The sequence below is a fragment of the Zootoca vivipara genome, chromosome 6, assembly GCF_963506605.1.
Source record: "Zootoca vivipara chromosome 6, rZooViv1.1, whole genome shotgun sequence".
NCBI classification, from domain to species: domain Eukaryota; kingdom Metazoa; phylum Chordata; class Lepidosauria; order Squamata; family Lacertidae; genus Zootoca; species Zootoca vivipara.
Window position 1 is genome coordinate 31,024,980 of NC_083281.1, and position 21,895 is coordinate 31,046,874.

The 21,895-nt window shown below is 44.6% G+C and overlaps 1 protein-coding gene across 1 annotated transcript in view; it reads left to right on the forward strand.

Annotated features, from left to right (window-relative positions):
- Window positions 1-15,200, forward strand: part of NKAIN1 (sodium/potassium transporting ATPase interacting 1) — a 49,735-nt gene extending 34,535 nt beyond the window's left edge. Inside the window, exons 4-7 of the mRNA XM_035119237.2 lie at window positions 7,042-7,239; window positions 9,969-10,029; window positions 13,211-13,292; window positions 14,147-15,200. Coding sequence (XP_034975128.1) covers window positions 7,042-7,239; window positions 9,969-10,029; window positions 13,211-13,292; window positions 14,147-14,156 — 351 coding nt within the window. The 3' untranslated portion in view covers window positions 14,157-15,200. The remainder of the gene's footprint in view (window positions 1-7,041; window positions 7,240-9,968; window positions 10,030-13,210; window positions 13,293-14,146) is intronic.
- The last annotated feature ends 6,695 nt before the right edge of the window (window positions 15,201-21,895 follow it).

Here is a 21,895-nt window from a genome sequence, read left to right on the forward strand (position 1 = left end):
TGCAAGGAATGAATGGTGAAATCCCCAGTCTAAAATACTCATGCTGTTCTTTTTTTAAAAAAAGAATTTTATTGGTTTTTACATTTTTATCACAATCATATCATAACAAGTAATAACAAATTAAATTCCCCACTTTCCCCCTCCCCCCATGACTTCTCTCAACTTCTTCTTCTTATTCCCCCCCAATATAAACTTGTCCTGCTTGCAATACTGTGCTTCAATATTATATTCTTTAAATTGAATATTGTTATATTCTTCTCATTTTAACCTGATCTTTATAGCTTCTATATTTATTTTGTTAGTTGTAAGTGTTTAGTCAAAACCTACTAGTGAGTCCATTTCTTTACATTGGTTCCGTAAATACAACATAAATGGTTCCCAGTCTTTTTTAAAATCTCTATTGTCCTTGATTACACATGCTGTTCTACTAGGAAGGCAGAAAGGGACTGAACGGCGTCTGAGTTTCCACTTTTGTTTAGCAAATTACTCCATGTGTAGGGGAAAGCTGAGAAGGTTTGCAAGGAAATGAGAATGCTAGTGGGTAGAAGGGAGGAAAAATGTGGCTGGACCTTAATGCTGGATTGATACCTGTTTATTGGGTGGTAATTCAACTAGTTTTCTTCAGAGTAGACGCAAGTAAATTATGAAATTACTGGACCTAACATGGTCATGCTTATTCATTTCAACGGGTCTACTCTGAGTAAAACTTATTATGCCATGCATTAATTTTAGGGCCCAGTCCAAACCCCCAGTGTGTCACACTGGAAGGTGGGCGTGGAAGGGGCAGAGATATTTTGTGTATTATTACATTTGTATCCCACCTTTCCTCCAAGGATTGTGTTCATCAGGCATAGGCAAACTCGACCCTCCAGATGTTTTGGGACTACAACTCCCATCATCCCTAGTTAACAGGATCAGTGGTCAGGGATGATGGGAGTTGTAGTCCCAAAACATCTGGAGGGTCGAGTTTGCTTATGCCTGGTGTACTGTACATAGTCCTCCTCCTCATTGTATCCTCACAACAGCCCTGCAAGGTTGTTTAGGCTGAGAGTGGCCCAAGGTTACGCCATGAGCTTCATGGCTGAGTGGGGATTTGAACCCTGGCCTCCCAGGTCCTAGTCCAACACTAATCTTTTGGACTGTTCCGCGTAAGACATACTGTCCATGTAGCCACTCCAGAGTCACATAATAGGATGTAAGATGGTTTCCTGATCAATCTTTATAAGCCCTTCTGAGTATCTTCCTTGAGGGGATCAATGCATTTATTACTGAGCAGATGGCAAAATATCTAAATGTTGTTGTGCGTTTTAGATCTTTAGCAGAATCACCCAGTCAGTTGCATCTGCCCTACTTAATGCTGGCATAAGGAAGTCATTTTCAATAGGGCTGATGTTTTGTGGAGTGGCAGACATCACTCCTCAGTGCTTGTAAACAGGTTAAAGTGCTACACAGAAAGGCATTTGGCCAGAATGGCAACTTAAACTGTTGGAATATGTGCAGCTTGCGGATCTAACCTACAGAATAAGACAGGCACGTCCAACAGGTAGATTGTGATCTACTAGTAGATCACTGGATGTCTGTGGTAGATCACTGCTAGATCACTGGCACCCCTTAAAAAAAACTCACCCAAAATTTTCCTCCTCCCTAAAAAAAGCTAAACTATGACTTGAAGCCCTAAACAAAAATGGGCCTCCCTCCCTCCTAAAAGAAGCTCAACAAGTTTGACCTAAACCCAAAAAACCAGGGCTTCCCTTCCTTAAAAAAACTCAACAGCTTTGACCGGAACCCCCCAAAAGGGGGTAGATCACTCCCAGTTTTTAACTCTGTGAGTAGATCAGAGTCTCTTGGGAGGTGGCCACCCCTGGAATAAGAGAACAAGAAGGGCATTCGTTTAAAGAAGATTGGAAAATGTTCATTGAATGTATGGGAGATAATTGTGTATACTTGAAAATGTTGACAGCATTAAGATAAATTCAACAGTGTAAATAAGTTTTGGTGGAAGTAACAATGGAACACTGAATGGCCTTAAATGGAAACTCTGGACTCGGAAGTCATCTTATTTATTCGCTATATTGTTCTGTATTGTATTGCGATTATTAGTATTTTAATTTATGTGGAGTATCTTATTTGAGTTGATATAGCAACCGAGAAATTTCGTTGTTCCCGCAAGGGGACAATGACAATAAAGATTTATTCTATTCTTATTCTATTTTATAAAATATGCAGAGATTTATGCTATGCAAAATGAACCATGGAAAGAGAAGAAGGGAAGTCATTGATATATAAAGGTTGTCTAAATGAATATTCTAAACTGTAAAACAGAAAATTTTATTAAAATTATATATATATATATATATATATATATATATATATATATATATATATAGGGGGTGGGGAGAAAGGCAATTGGCCCCCAGTCATCAAAAGAGCATAGGAATCTGCCTTAAACCAAGTGAGTACATTGGTCAATCTAGCTCAAAATTGCCTGCACTGACCAGCAGATTATATCCAGGATTTTGGACCGGCTACATTTCCAATCCCACCTGGAGATGCTGGGGACTGAACCTGATGCTGTGTCACTAAGGTATACCCAGAAGCAGTTCTTTTTGTTGTGGGGGACAGAAACACTATACTATCTTTTCAGAAGGTGGGCAGCTGTTGTTTACGAGGAGGAAGAGGGGGCAGAGAGGCTGTGCGGTGCAAAAGCGCCAGCAGGATTGGAGTGGTGGCTGGTTGCAGCTGATGGGAGTTGTCGTTCCAAGCTTCTGGAAGGCACCAAGTCAGGGAAGGCAGACTTAAGGCCTTAAAAATGTGGATCTTTATATAGTTCTGGTTGCCTCGCCTCAAAAGGACGTTGTAGAGTTGGAAGAGGTTCGGAAAAGGGGAACCAAAATCATTAAGAGGAGGGAGAGAACCCCCTATGAAGAAAGGCTGCAATGTTGGGGACTTTTTAGTTTAGACTCACAGGGGTGCCCAAACTTTTTTCAAAGAGGGCCAGATTTGATGAAGTGAACATGTGTGAGGGCCAACCAAAGTTGTTGAGCTTTTTTTTTTTTACAATTTTGCCACGGGGGTCAGATTAAATCGACCGGCAGGCCGGGTTAGACCCCCCGAAATGGACTTTGGACATGCCTGGTTTAGAGAAAAGGTGACATGATAGAAGCTAATAAAATTTGGCATGGCACAGGGAGAGAAAACTTCTCCCTCTTTCAGCAGGCCAGAACTTGTTGACATCCAATGAAGCTGAATGTCGGAAGTTTCAGGACAGATAAAATACAATAGTGTACCTCTTCATGCAACGCATAGTTAAACTATGGAACTCCCTGCCACAGGAGGCAATGATGACCACCAACTTGAATGGCTTTATAAGAAGATAGGACAAATTCATGGAGGAGAGGGCTATTGATGGCTACTAGCCATGTTGGCTGAGCTCTGCCTCAAGAGCTGGAGGCAGCAGTGACCTGATGCACTTGGGAGGCTACACTGGAACACTTTTGAGTATCATGTGTCCAGGAGCATGGACCCCTCCAGACCAGTGTATTCTCCATTGATGTAATAATAGTGCATTCGCGATGGATTTATACTGGACCATCCAGACATTCATTAGTTGTGCTGTGGTGCTTCCCCAGTGTTACTGCATTGCTGCCATCTGCAGGGAGCACTTTTTGCACTATAGTGCAAGAAGAGTGGGGCAACTCACCACCGCCAGTGAAACAAATGTGAAATAAAATGTTGCATGGCTTCAACCGGAAGCTACATGCACTGATTTCAATTCAAGCAGGGTGTCTGCCCCCAAAACCTTTGCAGGCACCAACAATTTGGAAAGCAGGACTGTGTAGAACTTGCTTGATGCTATCATGAGCACAAATAATCATGACTGCATCTCTGGATTGGGGGTGGGGGGCAGCTTGTGTCATATGCTCTTTAGAAGGACTGTAGCTTTTTGGACAATCACCTTTGTGAAGAGATTTCAAGCATGGAGCTTGTCCAGGAGCTGTATCTGTGATGAAAGCAGCTCTTGAAAGTGAAACGAAAGCCCTTTGTCAAATCATCTTCTTTTTTTCTGTTCTGTTTTTCCAAATAGGCCAGACATATTGATTAGAGCCAGCCGTTCCTGGAAGGAAGCCCAAAACTGGCACTACTGTCTCTATCATATTTCAGAATGAGCCTTTCCCATGTGCTTTTTTTGTGCATGTGTGTGGAATATTTAGGCCGTGTCCCGGTTCCGTCAGGGGAGCCACAGTTGCCCCAGGCTTTGCTGGAGGCAAGAAAGAGGATTTTTTGTGTGTCTTTGCTTATCCAATCTGTGGCCCATCTCATTCTAAAGGAAACATAAAAAAAGATAATAGAAAGCTGTGGCCTCTTCATCCATCTACCGGTAGCTCAGGACTGACCTGAGCTTCAGGGTTTTCGATGGAGGATATTGCCAGTCCTAACTGGAAATGCAAGGAAGTGGACATGTTAAGCAGATCCCATATACAGCACAGTATCAGAGGTTTTCAACCTTTTTGAGTTTGGGGCTCCCTTAACCAACTGCATGCTTTCTGCAGCACCCCTGTGCGGCTCAGGAGTCCCTTGCCTCCAAAGTTGGCAGCCTCTCACCCTTTCTTGAACACCCTCCCTTGTTGAGTGTTCCCTCGGCCTCCTCTCTCCTCCTCTGTCCTTGGGAGTCCTCTGGGCAGCCACAGTTGCCACCCCTGGTCTCTGAGCTGCCCCCCTTGCCCCAAAGAGAGGTGCCTCCTCACACTGCCCCACAGGGGGCTGGGAAGCAACTCCTGGCCAGCCCCAGAGGCACCATTCACTTGGGGAGCTTGTAGCCAGGGCTGCTGCAACAAAGAGGCAGAGACACAAGGGGACATCAGAGGAGAGAGGGAAGGAAAGAGGGACAGAGGCCAGTGTAGTATTAGGCAAAAAAAAGGTAAAGGACCCCTGGATGGTTAAGTCCAGTCAAAGGCGACTATAGGGTTGTGGCGCTCATCTCGCTTTCAGGACGAGGGAGCCAGCGTTTGTCCACAGACAGCTTTCTGGGTCATGTGGCCAGCATGACTAAACCGCTTCTGGCGCAATGAAACACCACGTCGGAAACCAGAGTGCACGGAAATGCCATTTACCTTCCTGCCGCAGTGGTACCTATTTATCTATTTGCACTGGTGTTCTTTCGAAACTGCCAGGTTGTCAGGAGCTGGGACCGAGCAATGGGAGCTCACCCCATTGCGAGGATTCGAACCGCCGACCTTCAGATCGGCAAACCCAAGAGGCTCAGTGGTTTAGACCACAGCGTCACCCGCATCCAATAGTAATAGTAATTGGTAATAGTGATACTAGTAGTAGTAGTAGTAGTACGGTAGTAGAATATGCCCAGGGAGAATAATAGTCTCTACATTCATAGTCTCTTGCACATTCATTCATGCATTTAGAATTTTGATGCAACATTCAGCTTTTTTAGAAAATAACACTGCTGAATGCAGTGATGCATTGGGTGTTGTAAGTGGGCACTTGGAAACTGTTCCATATGCTTCTGCCAGCGCTCCATGACTTCCGCCACCAGCTACTTTTCCTTGTGGCTCCAGAGAGTCAGAACGACCTCAGCCATGCCAATTTGATCTGAGTTTCTGGAGCCTGTAGTTGGGAATCACAGCTTGTCATGAGAACCTCTCTTGCCTTTGTTAAATGCTCCGGGACAATCACGGCAGATGGATGGAATGCATCTCGCCCTGAACACTCCCTCCGAAAGGCCAGCGCCAGGAGGCAGCCATACAGGGACAGCTGTCTCGTAATATGTTCTGCTGGCTGGTTGTGAAGCTGGGCTGACATGCCTATTGAAGGTCCTGGCAGGTAAACAAAGCAAGGCAGAACTCCCTTCTGCCACTTGAGCCCTGCAGTCAATACTGTGTTCTGCTAAGGATAGAGGGACAGAAGCTCTGACAAGGGTTTATTATTATTATTACTATTATTACTATTATTTATTTGTATTGTCGAATGAGCCTTGTCAACTCGGGAGAGCATTTTCTACACATGCATAGAATTTCAGGTTTCTAGGTGGCATAGATCCTTGCTTTGAAGACTGAGTACTGAGAAGTACTGTTTTGGGCGGACAGAGGGCATGTGGGCGTGGAGGACTCCCCGGTCATGAATGGGGCAACTGTGCCCCTGAAGGAGCAGCTGCGCAGCCTGGGAGTCATTTTGGACTCTCAGCTGTCCATGGAGGCACAGGTCCATTCTGTGTCCAGCGCAGCTCTCTACCAGCTCCATCTGTTACACAGGCTGAGACCCTTCCTGCCCACAGACTGTCTCGCCAGAGTGGTGCATGCTCTAGTTATCTCCCGCTTGGACTACTGCAATGCGCTCTACGTGGGGCTACCTTTGAAGGTGACTTGGAAGCTAAAACTAACCCAGAATGCGGCAGCTAGACTGGTGACTGGGAGTGGCCATCAAGACCATATAACACTGGTCTTGAAAGACCTACATTGGCTCCCAGTACGTTTGCGAGCACAATTCAAAGTGTTGGTGCTGACCTTTAAAGCCCTAAACGGCCTCGGTCCAGCATACCTGAAGGAGCGTCTCCACCCCCATCATTCTGCCTGGACACTGAGATCCAGCGCCGAGGGCCTTCTGGCAGTTCCCTTACTGCGAGAAATGAGGTTACAGGGAACCAGGCAGAGGGCCTCCCTGTGGAACACCCTCCCGTCAGATGTCAAGGAAATAAACAGTTATCTGACTTTTAGAAGGTATCTGAAGGCAGCCCTGTTTAGGGAAGTTTTTTATGTTTGATCTTCTATCGCTAGTTGTCTTCTTCTTCTTCTTCTTCTTCTTCTTCTTCTTCTTCTTCTTCTTCTTCTTCTTCTTCTTCTTCTTCTTCTTCTTCTTCTTCCTCCTCCTCCTCCTCCTCCTCCTCCTCCTCCTCCTCCTCCTGGGAGCCACCCAGAGTGGCTGGGGAAATCAAGCCAGATGGGTGGGGTATATATTATTATTATTATTATTATTATTATTATTATTATTATTATTATTATTATCTTGCTTTCCTGTGTCCTGCTTCCTTAGGACCGAGACTTCATCATGACCTTTAACACATCGCTGCATCGCTCATGGTGGATGGAGAACGGGCCTGGTTGCCTGGTGACCCCGGTGATGAACTCCAATCTGGCCCTCGAAGACCATCACGTCATCACAGTGACTGGGTGCTTGCTTGATTATCAGTATATTGAGGTGGTGAGCAGTGCAATGCAGATATTCCTTGCGGTAGGTGGTACCAGCATCCGTCTCCAGCTGACTCTTCCACCACACTGATCCCTAAAAAACAACTGAGACACTGAAGGTGATTCTGCCCACTCGTGTGTAACAAATTTCACACCCATAAACACTAGATTTATAGAACGGGTTTACTTCTGATTCCTTTTTTTTTTTTTTGTCCGGGGAGCCAGAGAGGTCTTCTGGCTAGGAAGAGCATATTAAAATGTCTGTATTTATTTATTTACTTTTGGCTTTAAAAACAAACAAACAAACCTGCCAAGAAACCAAGCATTCCATTTCACTTCCCTGGCACTTCCCTAGCATACTCCAATTTGCTCTCTGCAAGTTCGTATGAAATGAAAAAGCAGCAGCAACCTGTCTCTGGGAAGGTGAGTCTGGAAGTGTAGGTAAATTTGAGGGGCTTCAAGCCCTATCCACCCATCCCCCAATTGAAAAAAGTCATCAAAATAAAAATTACTTTCTTCACCAGACACTTGACAAAGCATTTCTGGACAAATTAGTCATGTTGAGTTCAGTTCCTAAATTCCTGGCATGAGAAAATAAGGAAACAGTGATCCTGTTCAGAATTAAAGAGGCAGAAGGTTGAGAAATGGACTGTGGGATAAACAATTGGGTTGCAATTCTCCCTGCACACTTACCTAGGAGTAAGACTGCTGTATTCCATGGGGCATCCTTCTGAGCTGACATTCCTTAAAATACAAGCAAGGAGATCCTTAAAAAGAACTGGCACAAAGGCAAGGAGGTTTTTGGTTTTTTGGACAAATGAAGGAGGGCAAAGATCACAGGGAAACACACGCAGGAAAATGAACATAGTGCAAAAATAATTGGTATTGAGAGAGCAAGTCATATGTCCTAGAGGATGGAAAGCAAGAATGAAAATCAACAGACCCAGAACTCAACCTTGAGGTTAAAGCCAAACTGCTAGCTATGCTGGAAGATGTTTTATTGATATTGTTTCCCCTTACTAAATGCGGTTATGGAGGCTCCTTGTTTGATCAGTGAAGGGGGTGGGGTGGGGGAGTGATTGATCCTCTCTCTCGTACTGTTTTCCCTCTAAATTATGAGCGCACAGATTCTGTTTTTAACCAGAGTGCAGCGGCTTCTGGTGCACCTTGGAGCTCAGTTCAAGGGTGCTGGTGAAAATGGCTTGGGACTAGGATGCTTAAAGAGAACCATTATTTTCTGCATCTATCTTTCTCAAACATTTAAGATCTGCATCAGGTTGTTGTTCTTGTTGTTACAATTTATTACCTGCCTGTCACTCTAAGGTCCCAGGGCAGGTTACAATAATTAAAATACAACATTAATTTTAACAATGCAGTATTACACGATATTAAAACAGTTCAAAAGAACTTAAAATGTTTTTGTGACTGACACTGACTTTTTCAGGTTCTTTTAGTAACCCTTAGGCTTAATTATTGTAATACCCCTAGCACACATGAGAGTAAACCAGGCCAGGCCTCTTTTTAAGGTGTAGGTAATTTTGGTGATGTCTAACTTGCCCAGAGGGGTGCTCAGCTGGCGCCAGGCTTGTGCAGAATGCACAGGATTTGGCAGGGCCTGGATATCAGCACATTTAATTCACACACAAAAATTAATCAGCAGGTCGATTCCTTTGTTAAAGCCGATTGGAAAGCCACAGAGAAGCAAGCAAGCTTTCGAGTTCAGTACAACAACAACAACACATTATTTATACCCCACCCATCTGGCTGGGTTTCCCCAGCCACTCTGGGCAGCTCTCAACAGAATATTAAAAACTTGATAAAACACACATTAAAACTTCCCTAAACAGGGTTGCCTTCAGGTGTCTTCTAAAAGTCAGATAGTTGTTTATTTCCTTGACATCTGATGAGAGTGTATTACACAGGGAGGGTGCCACTACCAAGATTCTCTTGGACTAGATCAATAACACATTCCTATGCATGCCTAGTCATTAGCAAACCCCCTTGAGTTCAATGGGATTTATTATCCACGTGTGGTCCCAGTAAGCACAATACATCTCAGCCAGCATTTTATTTCCCCAATCCCTGGCTTTTGTTTCTGATACCCAGCTGAGGAAGAGCGCTAATCAACTCCAAAGCTGGCTCATGTCTCTTTCGCTTTGAAGTTGAGCCCAATCATGGTGGTGCTGTGGTCTAAAACACTGAGCCTCTTGGGCTTGCCAATCAGAAGGTTGGCAGTTCGAATCCCCACGACGGGGTGAGCTCCCATTGCTCAGTCCCAGCTCCTGCCAACCTAGCAGTTCGAAAGCATGCCAAAAAGTGAAAGTAGATAAATAGGTACTGCTCCGGCAGGAAGGTAAACGGCGTTTCCGTGCACTGCTCTGGTGTCAGTGTTCCATTGCGCCAGAAGCGGCTTAGTCATGCTGGCCACATGACCTGGAAAAACTGTCTGAGGACAAACGCCGGCTCCCTCGGCCTGTAAAGCGAAATGAGCGCTGCAACCCCACAGTTGTCTGCGACTGAACTTAACTGTCAGGGGTCCTTTACCTTTTACCTTTTTATTGTATTGCTCTTCTGTTGTTTTGATCTTGGGGGCCAATGTGGCTGCTTGCAATTTTGCGTGTGCGATTTGATTAAGCTATTCAGCCTCATCTTGACCATTTCCGATTCTCGCAATACTGCCGCTGCTGTTTCCTTGCTTTCAAATAATTTGCTTTTCTCCCTCTTTTTTCTTTCTTTTCTTTTCTTTTAAAAAAATGATTTTATATTTTGAAGCTCTTCGGATTTGTTTACGCCTGCTATGTCAGCAAAGTGTTTATGGAGGAAGAAGACAGCTGTAAGTACCTTTCATCTAATACTTGGCTATGGAGTACTCCAGTTATGGGTAGAGGGAGTGTGGCATGTAGCTCAAACTGTTTATATGATGCAGTAATCAAATATGGTTCAAATGTGATCTTGGTGGCCTAGCAGGGATTTTGAACCTAGGTCTGCCCAATTTAAATCCAGCACACTTATTAACCCATGGGTAGGCAAACTAAGGCCCAGGGGCTGGATCTGGCCCAATCGCCTTCTAAATCTGCCCCACGGACAATCCGGGAATCAGCGTGTTTTTACATGAGTAGAATGTGCCCTTTCATTTAAAATGCCTCTCTGGGTTATTTGTGGGGCCTGCCTGATGTTTCTACATGAGTAGAGTATGTCCTTTTATTTAAAATGCATCTCTGGGTTATTTGTGGGGCATAGGAATTTGTTCTTTTTTCCTCCTTCAAAATATAGTCTTGCCCCCCCCCCACAAGGTCTGAGGGACAGTGGACTGGCCCCCTGCTGAAGAAGTTTGCTGACCCCTGTATTAACCACTACCCTAGATGGAGTCCCTGTGTTTTGTGGGTGCCAATTCTTGTGGGGTTGGTAGTAAACAGGGAGGTAAAAGCTTCTTTTATTTATTACATTTATACCCCACTTACCCTTCAAAGAAACTCAAGATGGTGCCGCCTGTTGTACTTCCCTCTCACTCTATCCTCACAACAATCCTGTGAGGTAGGTTAGGTTGAGAGAGAGAGAGAGAGAGAGAGAGAGAGAGAGAGAGAGAGAGAGAGAGAGAGAGAGAGAGAGTCACTACATTCCAGCAGGCAGAAGCTAAAGGTTTCTACATTCCTCCCCTTCCAATTCTCTCCATCCAGACAAGCAAGAGGCAGTATCTTGTGTTCAAGGACACATTCCAATGAGGCAAAACCACTGGGGCAGCACAGAGCAGGGCCTGGGGAGAGTCCTGGGGGCCACACAGAGAAGGCTGAAGGGCCACATTAGCCCTACGGGCTGGATTTCCCCACCTCTGCTCAATGCCATTCTGCTCCGATGCCTGTGGAGGAAAGCTGGGGTCCCTGTATGCAAAAGAACAATGAATGCATCCTGTAGCACAGTTAATTCTAAAATGTTTCTGCAAGCCAATCACCCTGCCAGTCTGTGGCTCATGTTCAGATAACATTCTAAATAGATGTAGTGGAAAATTAAAACCTTTTGTGTAAAATAGGACACTGCCTAGCCGTTGTAATAAGTTGCTTGGAATATATTTGAAGCTGGCAGAGGCTTATTTGCTCCTGATAGCTTTCAAATGGCAGCATCTTAACACAAATGAAATTATTAATAAAGTTTACACATGAAAAAACCCATTTCGGGAGCAGCAAATTATACGTATCATCCTACTCAGAGTTTGGAATACAGGCGGAAGCTGATCCTTCCCTGCATGTTTGTCTTACCTAACAAACTTCAGAGAGGGCTCTCGGCTTTGACAGTCATTCATTTAATTCCAAATCTAATCAGACAGTCCATTATAAAAAGAAGAGGCTCAAGCTCAGCTATGGCAAAATTAATATTAGAAGTGTAACAGAAGCATCTCTGAATGCCTCTCACACAATATGGAATGGAAAGTCGGAAGACCAGGCTGGAAGGGAGGACATCCTTGCTCTATCTATGTATCTATACATTCTAAAAACAGTACAGTGGTACCTTGGTTCTCAAACTTAATCCGTTCAGGAAGTCTGTTCCAAAACCAAAGCGTTCCAGAACCAAGCATAGCTGTCAAGTACCCCGTTTTCCCCAGGAAACCCCCGTTTTTACTTACCTTTTCCCGGTGGTCCCCCATATCACTTCATCTCCCGTTTTTCTCTGTTATTTTCTCCTGCCAGCGGCCATTTTTTTCTGATTTGCCCTTCTATGGGCACAAAAAATGGCCGCTGGCGGCTTCAAAAGTAGCTTCTACGCATGATCGGAAGTGCGTCGACGCAACTTCCAGTGTCGCCCCGCCCATTTATGGGCACCAAAAATGGCCGCCGCCGACACCGAAAGTCACGTCGACGCACTTCCGGTCATGCATAGAAGCTACTTTTGAAGCCGGCGGCAGCCATTTTTGGTGCCCATAGAAGGGCAAAGCGACACTGGAAGTTGCGTCGACGCAACTTCCGGTGTCACACGGCTGCCGGTCCCGGATTCTGCAGTCCGGGACTTGGAAGGTAAGGAACCAAGGCGCGCTTTCCCATAGAAAGTAATGCAAAATGGATTAATCCATTCCAGACTTTTAAAAACAACCCCTAAAACAGCAATTTAACATGAATTTTACTATCTAACGAGACCATTATGAAAGCAATAATCATTGTACTGGACTGTAAAATACATAAGACAGTATTGTAGATGGTAAAAATTTAAATTATTATTATTCCCTTACCTGCATTGATAGTCATTGTTTGGATGGGGGGGGCGTTTATCCATTTCTGCAGTCACACAATCAGTCAGTCAGTAGCTGAACTGGGTTCCACACAGTCACAAAAATAAATTAAGCGAAAAAGCCTCAAAAACAAAAATGCAAAATAAATAGCAAAAACAAAAGTGCCAAACTTAATCTGTTCCAGAAGTCCACTTGACTTCCGAAATGTTCAAAAACCAAGGCGCAGCTTCGGATTGGTGCAGGCGCTCTGGAAACAATAGCCGACAGTTGCCTTGGACATTCAGCTTCCGAAAAACATTTGAAAAGCGGGACACTTATTTCTGGGTTTTCGGCATTTTAGTACCAAGGTACCACTGTAATGTCAAGGCTGCCAGAAATACTGTCTTTCAGCCATCAGATGTTTTTTAAATTCATCTTGAAAGACAAATGAGGGAGACAAATGCACCTCACCTGGTGGAAAAGGGGCCTCAAAAAAGATAATGAACAAGCAGTTGGGTTAAGAAGCAAAAATCTAGGGACACTTCTATAACTTCCCTTGTGTGCACACCATACTGTACATTTAAAGCACATGGCTTTCCCCCAAAGAATTCTGGGAGCTGTAGTTTACCCCCACTCACCAAGCTACACTTTCCAACACCCTTAACCAACTACAGTTCCCAGGATTCTTTGGGAGGGGTCATGTGCTTTAAATGCATGGCGTGTCTGCTGCGTTTTGTGTGTTGCTGCTTTTGTTGTTTGGCCTGTTGAACCTGAGCTGTTTGAAATGAACGCTTACTCCTCGTTTTTCACCCCACAGTTGATTTCATTGGGGGATTTGATTCATATGGCTACCAGGCACCCCAAAAGATGTCACACTTGCAGCTACAGCCTTTGTATACGTGAGTATCTCTCATTCGTGGGGATCAGGGATGCATGGGGGCTGCTAGACAATGCCCTTACCTAGATCCTCTTCCCTCCGTGTTGAGAGAAGTGATATATGGCCCCTTCACTAAACACTGCGCCTGTCCTGCCACTGGCACTATGGGCTGTCCATATGAGGGTGGAATGTTCAATGGGGAGGGGATGCACATCAGTCAGTTCATGAAATTTATGTGGGATATTGAACAATGTGCAATCTAAGCCACGTGTAAACACAACCACCCTATTTATTTAAACCGGATTTGTAGACTGCTTGATCATCAAAACCTCCAAGCAGTGTATACAAGATATCAAATTACTGATGAAATCAGATGTTGGAAACAAGTTAGCCTTTACGCACCTCTTATAGATTGACGCAGACAGTCCTGAGCTTTGATGCTTAGGGGTGTATTCAATTTAAGTTTTTATTCAGAGCAGACCCATTCAAATTAATGGGCCTAATGGAGTCCTCTCCTTTAATTTCAGTGGGTCTGCTCTAAGCACGACTAGCACTGGATACGACGCTTAATTTTTAATACCATTTTTAGGAAATTGCATTGGATACCATTGGGTGTATCTTTTTAACAGCTTTTATGTAGAGCGCTTAGAACTGTCTAGCATATAAAAATATTGTATATAAATAAGAATGCATGCATGCATTAAAAAAATTGAATGGGCCCTGTTTCATTCAGGGTGTTGTTGTTGTTGTTGTTGTTGTTGTTGTTGTTGTTGTTGTTGTTGTGAATTTAACTCACCGCCCTTAATGGTGATTGCTGAAGCTTTACTGCCAGCCCTGGACGAAACCTGATGCCTTTGCTCTGTTTTGCTCTTTTAGCTCTGGATAACGGTTTCCTTAACTACAGTGAGCTGGCCCCTGGGGACGTTTGCAAAAACGCAGGGCAAGCAGGGTGCCGAATATGATAAAATGATTCCAAAGCCAAATGGCAGTCACCTCCTCTGGAGATCTAGTGTGGCCTGAAATCCCGCCCAGAGACAACACAGTGACTCTTCCTCGGGTTCATTTCCTCCCCTCCTTTCTCTTTAACTCCTTCATTTGAGTGGCCACAGAGAGTTTTCATGCACCTGGAAGATGATTCTGGCACAAGTTCTCTCTGCTCAAGACTGAGGAACCAAAAAGAAGCTCGACGCTCCACCTGCTGGCCAGTGTTTGTAGTGGTGCTGGTAACTCCAGCATTTTTTTTAAAAAAGGAAAATCAAGCAAGGGCAATATTATGTTTCAGAGAGGGCAAGGAAAAGCCCTATTTTTAAGGAAGACCTTTTTCGGGTTTTGAAGTGTTGCTCTTTTTCTTTTCTTTTTTAATTGTTCCGGATCACTTCCTGTTGTCCCATTTGCTTCTCAGCAAATGGCTTTGCAATGTGCACAGGCTGCCAGAGAATCCATACATTGCAATAAAGAGTGAGATAGATATTATCTGACATCTGGAAAGGGGAGGCTTCATTAGGTCTGAAATCTGTTCTTCCTGCTCCCAGCCCCCGTACACCCAAGGCTTCCCAATCCTGTTTACTATTTAAATGAGCATCCGTTAAAAATCCAACCCTGGTAACCACTGGAAAAAGCAAAGTAGTTCTTTGATCATGAATTGAATATATGCATACTGTGACAAATGTGTGGGTTTATTTCTGAGCTGGCATTGCATCCCAATGATTCCAAGTTTGTATGTGAGAACCCAGTGGAAGCTATTCCATTAGGCCAAAAGGGGAGGTGCCCCACCAACCTCAACCTGCCCTCAGCCAGCCCCTCCTTAGTCTCAGTATTGCCCCGTGTAGAACTCAGCAGGGAGGAGGACGGGAGCCAAACCTAGAATTAGTTGCCTGTGACTGTCTTTGGCTCTGGCTCTGCCTGCTGTGGCTGGCTCTGCGCACCGTTAGTCCCCTTGTCCTTTGCCCTAGAAGTCCCAATGGGTACCAGCCACCACTGGGAGACTTAGTGTTTCCAAGAGGGTGCCGAGAACCATTTCTGGGAACACGATAAATGCCTTCCAAAGGGCCAGAATCTCATCATCAGCTGGCTGGCTGGTTTCTCTTTCTTATTGTCTTTCTGTAAATTGGTGATGCAGGACCTTCTTCCATCCAGGTGTCCTGCTTTCTCAACATCTCAGTGCTGGACGCTGCAGGGTCAAGAATTTCTGCAGCCTTCTCTAACCTGGTGCTCTCTAGATGCTGCCGACCTACAACTCCCATCATCTGGGACCACTGGTGGAAATGGAGATCTAACAACATCTGGAGAGCATGTTAGGGTGAGGAAGGCTGCCGTACGTTTTCATAGCCTCTATCTATCTATCTATCTATCTATCTATCTATCTATCTGTCCAAACACACAAAAGCTTGTTCAGAATTGGTTGCAGTTGCCTCATTCTGACACCAGGAAGTTCCCAGTAGTGGCTGGTGGCACCCGCCTCACCTCCCATCACCAGCATCACCGTAGCTTACCAAGCATAGGCCATGGTAAGGCAGGTGCAGTGCAAACGCACCAGTTAAGAACACCAGATTGACTCTAGTAGTGTGTTTGCACCACACAGGCATTGCCACTGCCTTGCCCTCCTTCTTCCCAGTAAGCTGAAGTGACACCGGTGTTGGAAGGTCTGGTGAGCGCCACTCCCACCATGTGCTGACCACTATTGCCAGCCCTTGCCACTCCAAACTAAAGTCATCGCTACCAAGCCATGTTCATAATGCCAATATATTCCCAGGTGTGGGCTTCCAAGGAAAAAGTTCTCCTTCTTTAGCTCTTCAGCGTTAAAGTTGCAGTTTTAGTCATGTACTGTATTCCTGTTTACAGAAATTCTCATCCTGAGGTTGGAAGCCTCAATTATTGTTTCACGCATACTTTTTCCTTGTAAAGCTGCATACACAGAGCAGTCCATTTGAAATTAATGGACCTAACTTAGACATGGTCATTACTTTCAGTGGGTCTTCTCTGAGTAGGACTAGCATTGGATACACCCAACTCCATTTCAATACCCACTGTATATGCCTGACTTCCTTCCCACTTCACTATGCAAAAGACCGACAGACATGCGAACACCCTGCCAATTTAGTCATCAGTTTCCCCTTCCCTTTGGATGAACTGTCTACCTTTTTTGGTTTATATCACCATTTCTGCATATTCAGTCACATGCTCCTTCATTGCCTCCTCTTTTTTTAATATAGGGGGGGGGTTAAACAAAAATATCAAAGCTGTTCTGGAGATATTGGAGTAAGGATATATTCATGATACCTTAGGTACTAGCCAATCCATGCTGTGCACATTCAACTTCTGCATACTTGAACTGTTCACTCCCGCTCTGAACTAAACCCTCACATGAGAATTGTCCATCTAATCCCACACAATTGTCCATCCTGAGCCACTCCAGTAAAGTTTCATTTGTACACAGCTAAAATGTGACCTCCTGTGGTTAAATAAAAATAGAACCCATTCCTCTCTCTCCGAAAAGTGTTTCCACTCAAGGAAATCAGTGGAGCCAAATAACAAACACTGTGAATGATAGGGCAGGTGCTTAAGACCCAGAAAGTGATGAGCCCTGGGGCTTGAGGATGCCTAGTGGGACTGGAAGCTCGGTCTCCTGAAGCCAGCCTTCCTGAAGCTGATGTCCTCCAGATGTGGTTGAACTCCATTTCACATTAGCCCCAGGCTGTATGACCAGTGGTCAGGGATGATGGGAGCCGCAGTCCAACAACATATGGAGCACAGCAGGTCAAGAAAGGTTGCTGGAAGGTATCCCCTGTCATCTCACTTGTGAGCAATAGTTATTCATTCCACGGTGGGAGAAATGCAGTCAAGTACTTGCCCAGGAATGCCTTGAACTGCCATAATGCATTAATGCAGAACGGAGAGCTGGGTATGTAGGAACCTATACTTTTTTATTTTATTTTTTGCAGCTGGAACATAGCATACTGTACAAAGGTAGGCATTTCATCCGTTTGCTTAACCACTTTTGGCCTCTTGACCCACCCACCACTGCCATCACACCCACACCAATAAAGTTGCCTGCCCTCAGATTGAAAAGGATTCTAAGCAGTTGGGTTAGAAACTGCAAGGCTGGATACTTTTCTAGACCTGCCTTCCCCAATTTTTGGTGCCCTCCAGAAGTTGTCATACTACAATTTCCATCATTCCCAACTGTGGACAGTGCTGGCTGGGTCTGAAAGGAGTTGGAGGGCACCAAGTTGGTATGTCTAGTCCATCTGGTTAATTCTGTACCAAACATAACCGTGGCCTAATAATATGGCTGGCTGCCAGGCTTTCTTTGTACTGCTGAATATCTCCCAAATCGTGAGCACGGCAAATAGAGACAATAAATGGGGACCTATAAACGCGAAGTGTGTGTGCGTGCTTGCGCACGCACGCTGAAGTCTGCTCCTTTTGCCTGCCTGCAACTGATATTTCTGGAAGAAAAGTCCATGTGCCATCAGTTTCTTTTCCCCATTACCCAAATATACCTGATATAAGATGCTTGACGATGCATCCTGCCTTAGCCAGTCTGGGGCAAGCTGAGCAACTGGAACAGGCTTTCAGCATCATTTCTACTGGCTGAAAACCCCACTGGCTGAAAACTCCGCTCAAAGTTTTGTCCTGCTGAACTGGAGAAAATAATGTGGGAATCTCCTGATATGGGGGCAGGATGCGGCAGCTGTAGGACTTACTTTTTTAATGAAAGATTGTGGTTTCCCCCAAAGCCCATCTCAAGCTAACCGTTTCCCTTTCATTTGCAATTCATGTCCCTTCACTCTCTACCGATCTGATTTGTAAAAAGGCAGCAATCACAAGTGTTACTAGGGAGTAAACCCCACTGAGTCCACTGGGACTTCCTGCTGAGTAAACATGCATAAGATTGCGCTGTGAAGCATGGAAATAAGGAAGGGGCAGAAGAGTTGGCCTTATTGGCTGCCAGCAATTTTGGTTACAGAGCAGCTTCTCCTAATACCAGATTCAAGGTGAGCATTCTCAGGACTGAAAGAAAGGAAATACTCTTCCCCGCCCCCTCCAGCTCAGAGAGAAGGAATTTTATAATCAAGATCAATTTATTGCAGTTCCCACCCCACCCCCACCCACCCACCCCCGGTAGCTAGGATGGTCAGGTGCAAAAATAGAACAGGGCTCGTGCAATGTTGGCAGTTGTTTCTTGCCATGCAAACTACACCTGCTGATATTGCTTCCTCAATAAGCAACTACTATATTAAAGGTGCAGGAGCCCCTGTCTTCTTTGGCATACTGAAACCAACAATTTTTTTTTGCACAAAATAACATTTTTTTTAAAGCAATGTTTTGGTAGTTTTCTTTTTGAAGCAACTTTAGAACAATTTATTATAAATTTTATTTTTAAAGCTTTGAGGGCTACTTTTTAAAAAGCAAATATTGATGAATTGTAATGCAATAATGTTAAGTTTCAGTTTGAAAATTTCAATGCTTATGCACCTTGTTCTTCCACCCACCACTCCAGAAACATATTAACATCAAGAGGGATTCACAGTTGGGAATGATGTGACAGGGAGGAAGGAAGGCGGACATAAATTAGAGCTCTCACCTGTCTTGCAGCACATTTATTTCGTTCAGATTGCAGCCTTACTCCCAAATAAGTGTGCATAGGTTTGCATCCCTTAGCTGATTAATAAAAGGAGGTTTTGTCAATTGAGTAATAAATTGATTCAATTGGAATATGTGGCAAAACAGTCATTCTGAAGCAGGAAAAAAACATGTTTTATCCATGCAGCGGTTGTATTAGAAGAGATTTTCCTTTCTGGGTGAAAGGAACATGGACTGCCTCTTCTTGCCACCAGCAAGAAGTATTTTTATTAAAAAGTCAATGTGCAGTTGACCTAGGACTGGGGAGCCCAGGGTTCAAATTCCCATTTGGCCATGGTTGCTTTGGCCAGTTTCTATTTCTCAACCTAACCTACCTCATGGTATTGCAGCCAGGATAAAATAGGAGGGGTTTTTTTGGGGGGGGGACACTACATTCAGAACATCACCTTGAGCTCCTTGGAGGAAAGGGAGCATAATATAAACGAAGCAAGCATGGAACCAACAAGTAAAAATGATAGTGCTTCTTTTAAACAAAACTGCCAGGTTAATCAGGGCTACTTGTTTTTTAGTTGGTCCAAAAGTTTCTGATCAATCTAAACCATGGATTGGGAACAGCTGATCCTCACCCTTTCCCAGGTAGATTGGGGCTGATGACGCTAGGAACCCAACAACAAAGTAGTTGCTGGTTCATTTCCAAGCCCAATTCAAGGTGCTCACATTAGTGTTTAAAGCCTGAAATGACTTGAGGCCCCAAATACCTGAAAGAGTGCCTCCTCTTGGGTGTTAGGCGGCTTGACAAAGGGGGCCCTACTGTTGGTTCCACCAACTTCAGAAGCTCAGGGGTGTGTGTGTTGGTGGTCTGCAGCAGCCCCTCGGTTGTGGATCTCCATCCTCACAGAGGTGCATCTGGCCTCCTCATTATACAGCGATTGCTGGAGACACATCTCTTCACCCTGGCTTTTGACACCCGAGTTGTATACTGTTAGAACCCACCTTTCTTCTGCGATAGTAAGTTGTGTTAAACCTTTTATTAACATTGTGTTTTAAATGTTATAACCTGCTCTGAGACCTTAGGGTGAAGGGTGGGATGATGATGGTAATGATAATGATAATGATAATGATAATAAATAAATAAATAAATAAATGGCATGGGTTTCCCCATCCCCAGTCTAATGCAAATGTTGCAGTCCTTATAGAAATTGTTGCAAGCCAGTTCAAGTTAGGAAAATTTCCCTGCAAATCCACACACACATCATATCCTCTCTCTGGACTTATAAATCTCCTTCACATTACTTTCCCAGGTTGTTTCAGTAGCATATTTATAGTACTGTATTATTATGTTTGATTCTTGTGAGTCTCCCAATCTTCCACTGAAGAGCTCCAAGTGCCTTAGGAAAACAGAAAGCTGCCTTAGACCGGTTCACACTATTAGTACATCTAGACCAGGCATCCCCAAACTTCAGCCCTCCAGATGTTTTGTACTACAATACCCATTATCCCTGACCACTGTTCCTGTTAGCTAGGGAACATGGGAGTTGTAGGCCAAAACATCTGGAGGGCCGCAGTTTGGGGATGCCTGATCTAGACCTTTTACTCAATCCTTTGCTCACCTGATGCCCTCCAGAAGTTTTGGGCTACATCAGTGATGGCCAAACTTGGCCCTCTAGCTGTTTTGGGACAACAATTCCCATCATCCCTGACTACTGGTCTTGTTAGCTAGGGATGGTGGGAGTTGTAGTACCAAAACAGCTGGAGGGCCAAGTTTGGCCATCACTGGTCTACAGCTTCCATTAGCCTCAGCCAGCAGAGCCATGTCAGCTACGGGAAGGCAACGTTACCTGTTTGTTTATACTCCATTTCTGCTAATACGTTGAAGGCTGTTTCCAATTCAAAGTCATGGCTGGTAATCTTAACAGGCATGGTACAAAAGGAGCACACATTGAGAAAGGAAGAGGAAATTAAGCAAATGCAGGCCCTGTTTCAAGCAAAATGTTAGCTCAAAGCTCCCTAATGACAAGGCAGAAGGTGGACACTGGGCAAGGTAGTTCTGGGAGGCAAGGAGGCAAATAGCCATTGGTCCAAGCTGATTTGGCAGCCAGGTCAATGGTTGTGCCTTTGTAAGGGTTACTGGAATGAGTGGGAGGGAGTGTATCCTGAAGCAGTGGTTACTTGCACAATGGTCTGAGAGCCTATTCTGATTCAGTGCCTCAGGGGAAGATATGAACATAGGAAGCTTCCTTTATAATGAGTCCCTCTAGCAGCATATTATTTATGCACATTGGCAGTGATTTTCCAGGGTTTCAGACAGGAGATTTTGCCAATCCTGCCTGGAGATGCCAAGGATTAAACCTGGGACCTTCTGCATGCAGCCTCTACACTGAGATACAGCAGCTCCCAAGATGAGAGGGTGATATATATATATTTGGCTCTTTGGATATGTGAGGATTCTTTAACTTGAGGCCCTTGTGAGCATTTACCTTGGGGGTAGTCAACATGCCCTCCAGGTGTTGTTGGACTACATCTCATCAGCATTCCTGACCATTGGCCAGGCTGGCTGGGACTGATGGGAATTGTAGTCCAATAACATTTGATACAAACCCAATATTGTTTCAGAGCTTCATATCACCCATGTAGCCTATCTTGGGCATTATTTGTCATGTATCCCCCCTCCAATTTAGCAGGACGGTGCTAGGTCAGCTGTAGGGGAACCAATTGCAAAAAGACCTATGTTATTTGTCAAGGACAGCCCAATACATTATACTCCCTGAGGCAAGAAGTAAGACAGTTGCCCCACCGATTCTGCATACAGAAGCCAACTGGATTGTCAGTCAAATCACTTCTGACACTTCAAACAGTTCAACATTGGCGACCAGACAGTGCCCCTCTACTGCATCTGGAGGCAACGGCCTATAGTTAGAAGGGACAGGGCAGACACATTCAATTGTACCTTCCCAGACAATGACACCAATGCTCACCTCCTATCACCTGCTTCCTGAGGTGGCTTCCCAACTCTACCTAATGACAGGGCCGGCACTGTAT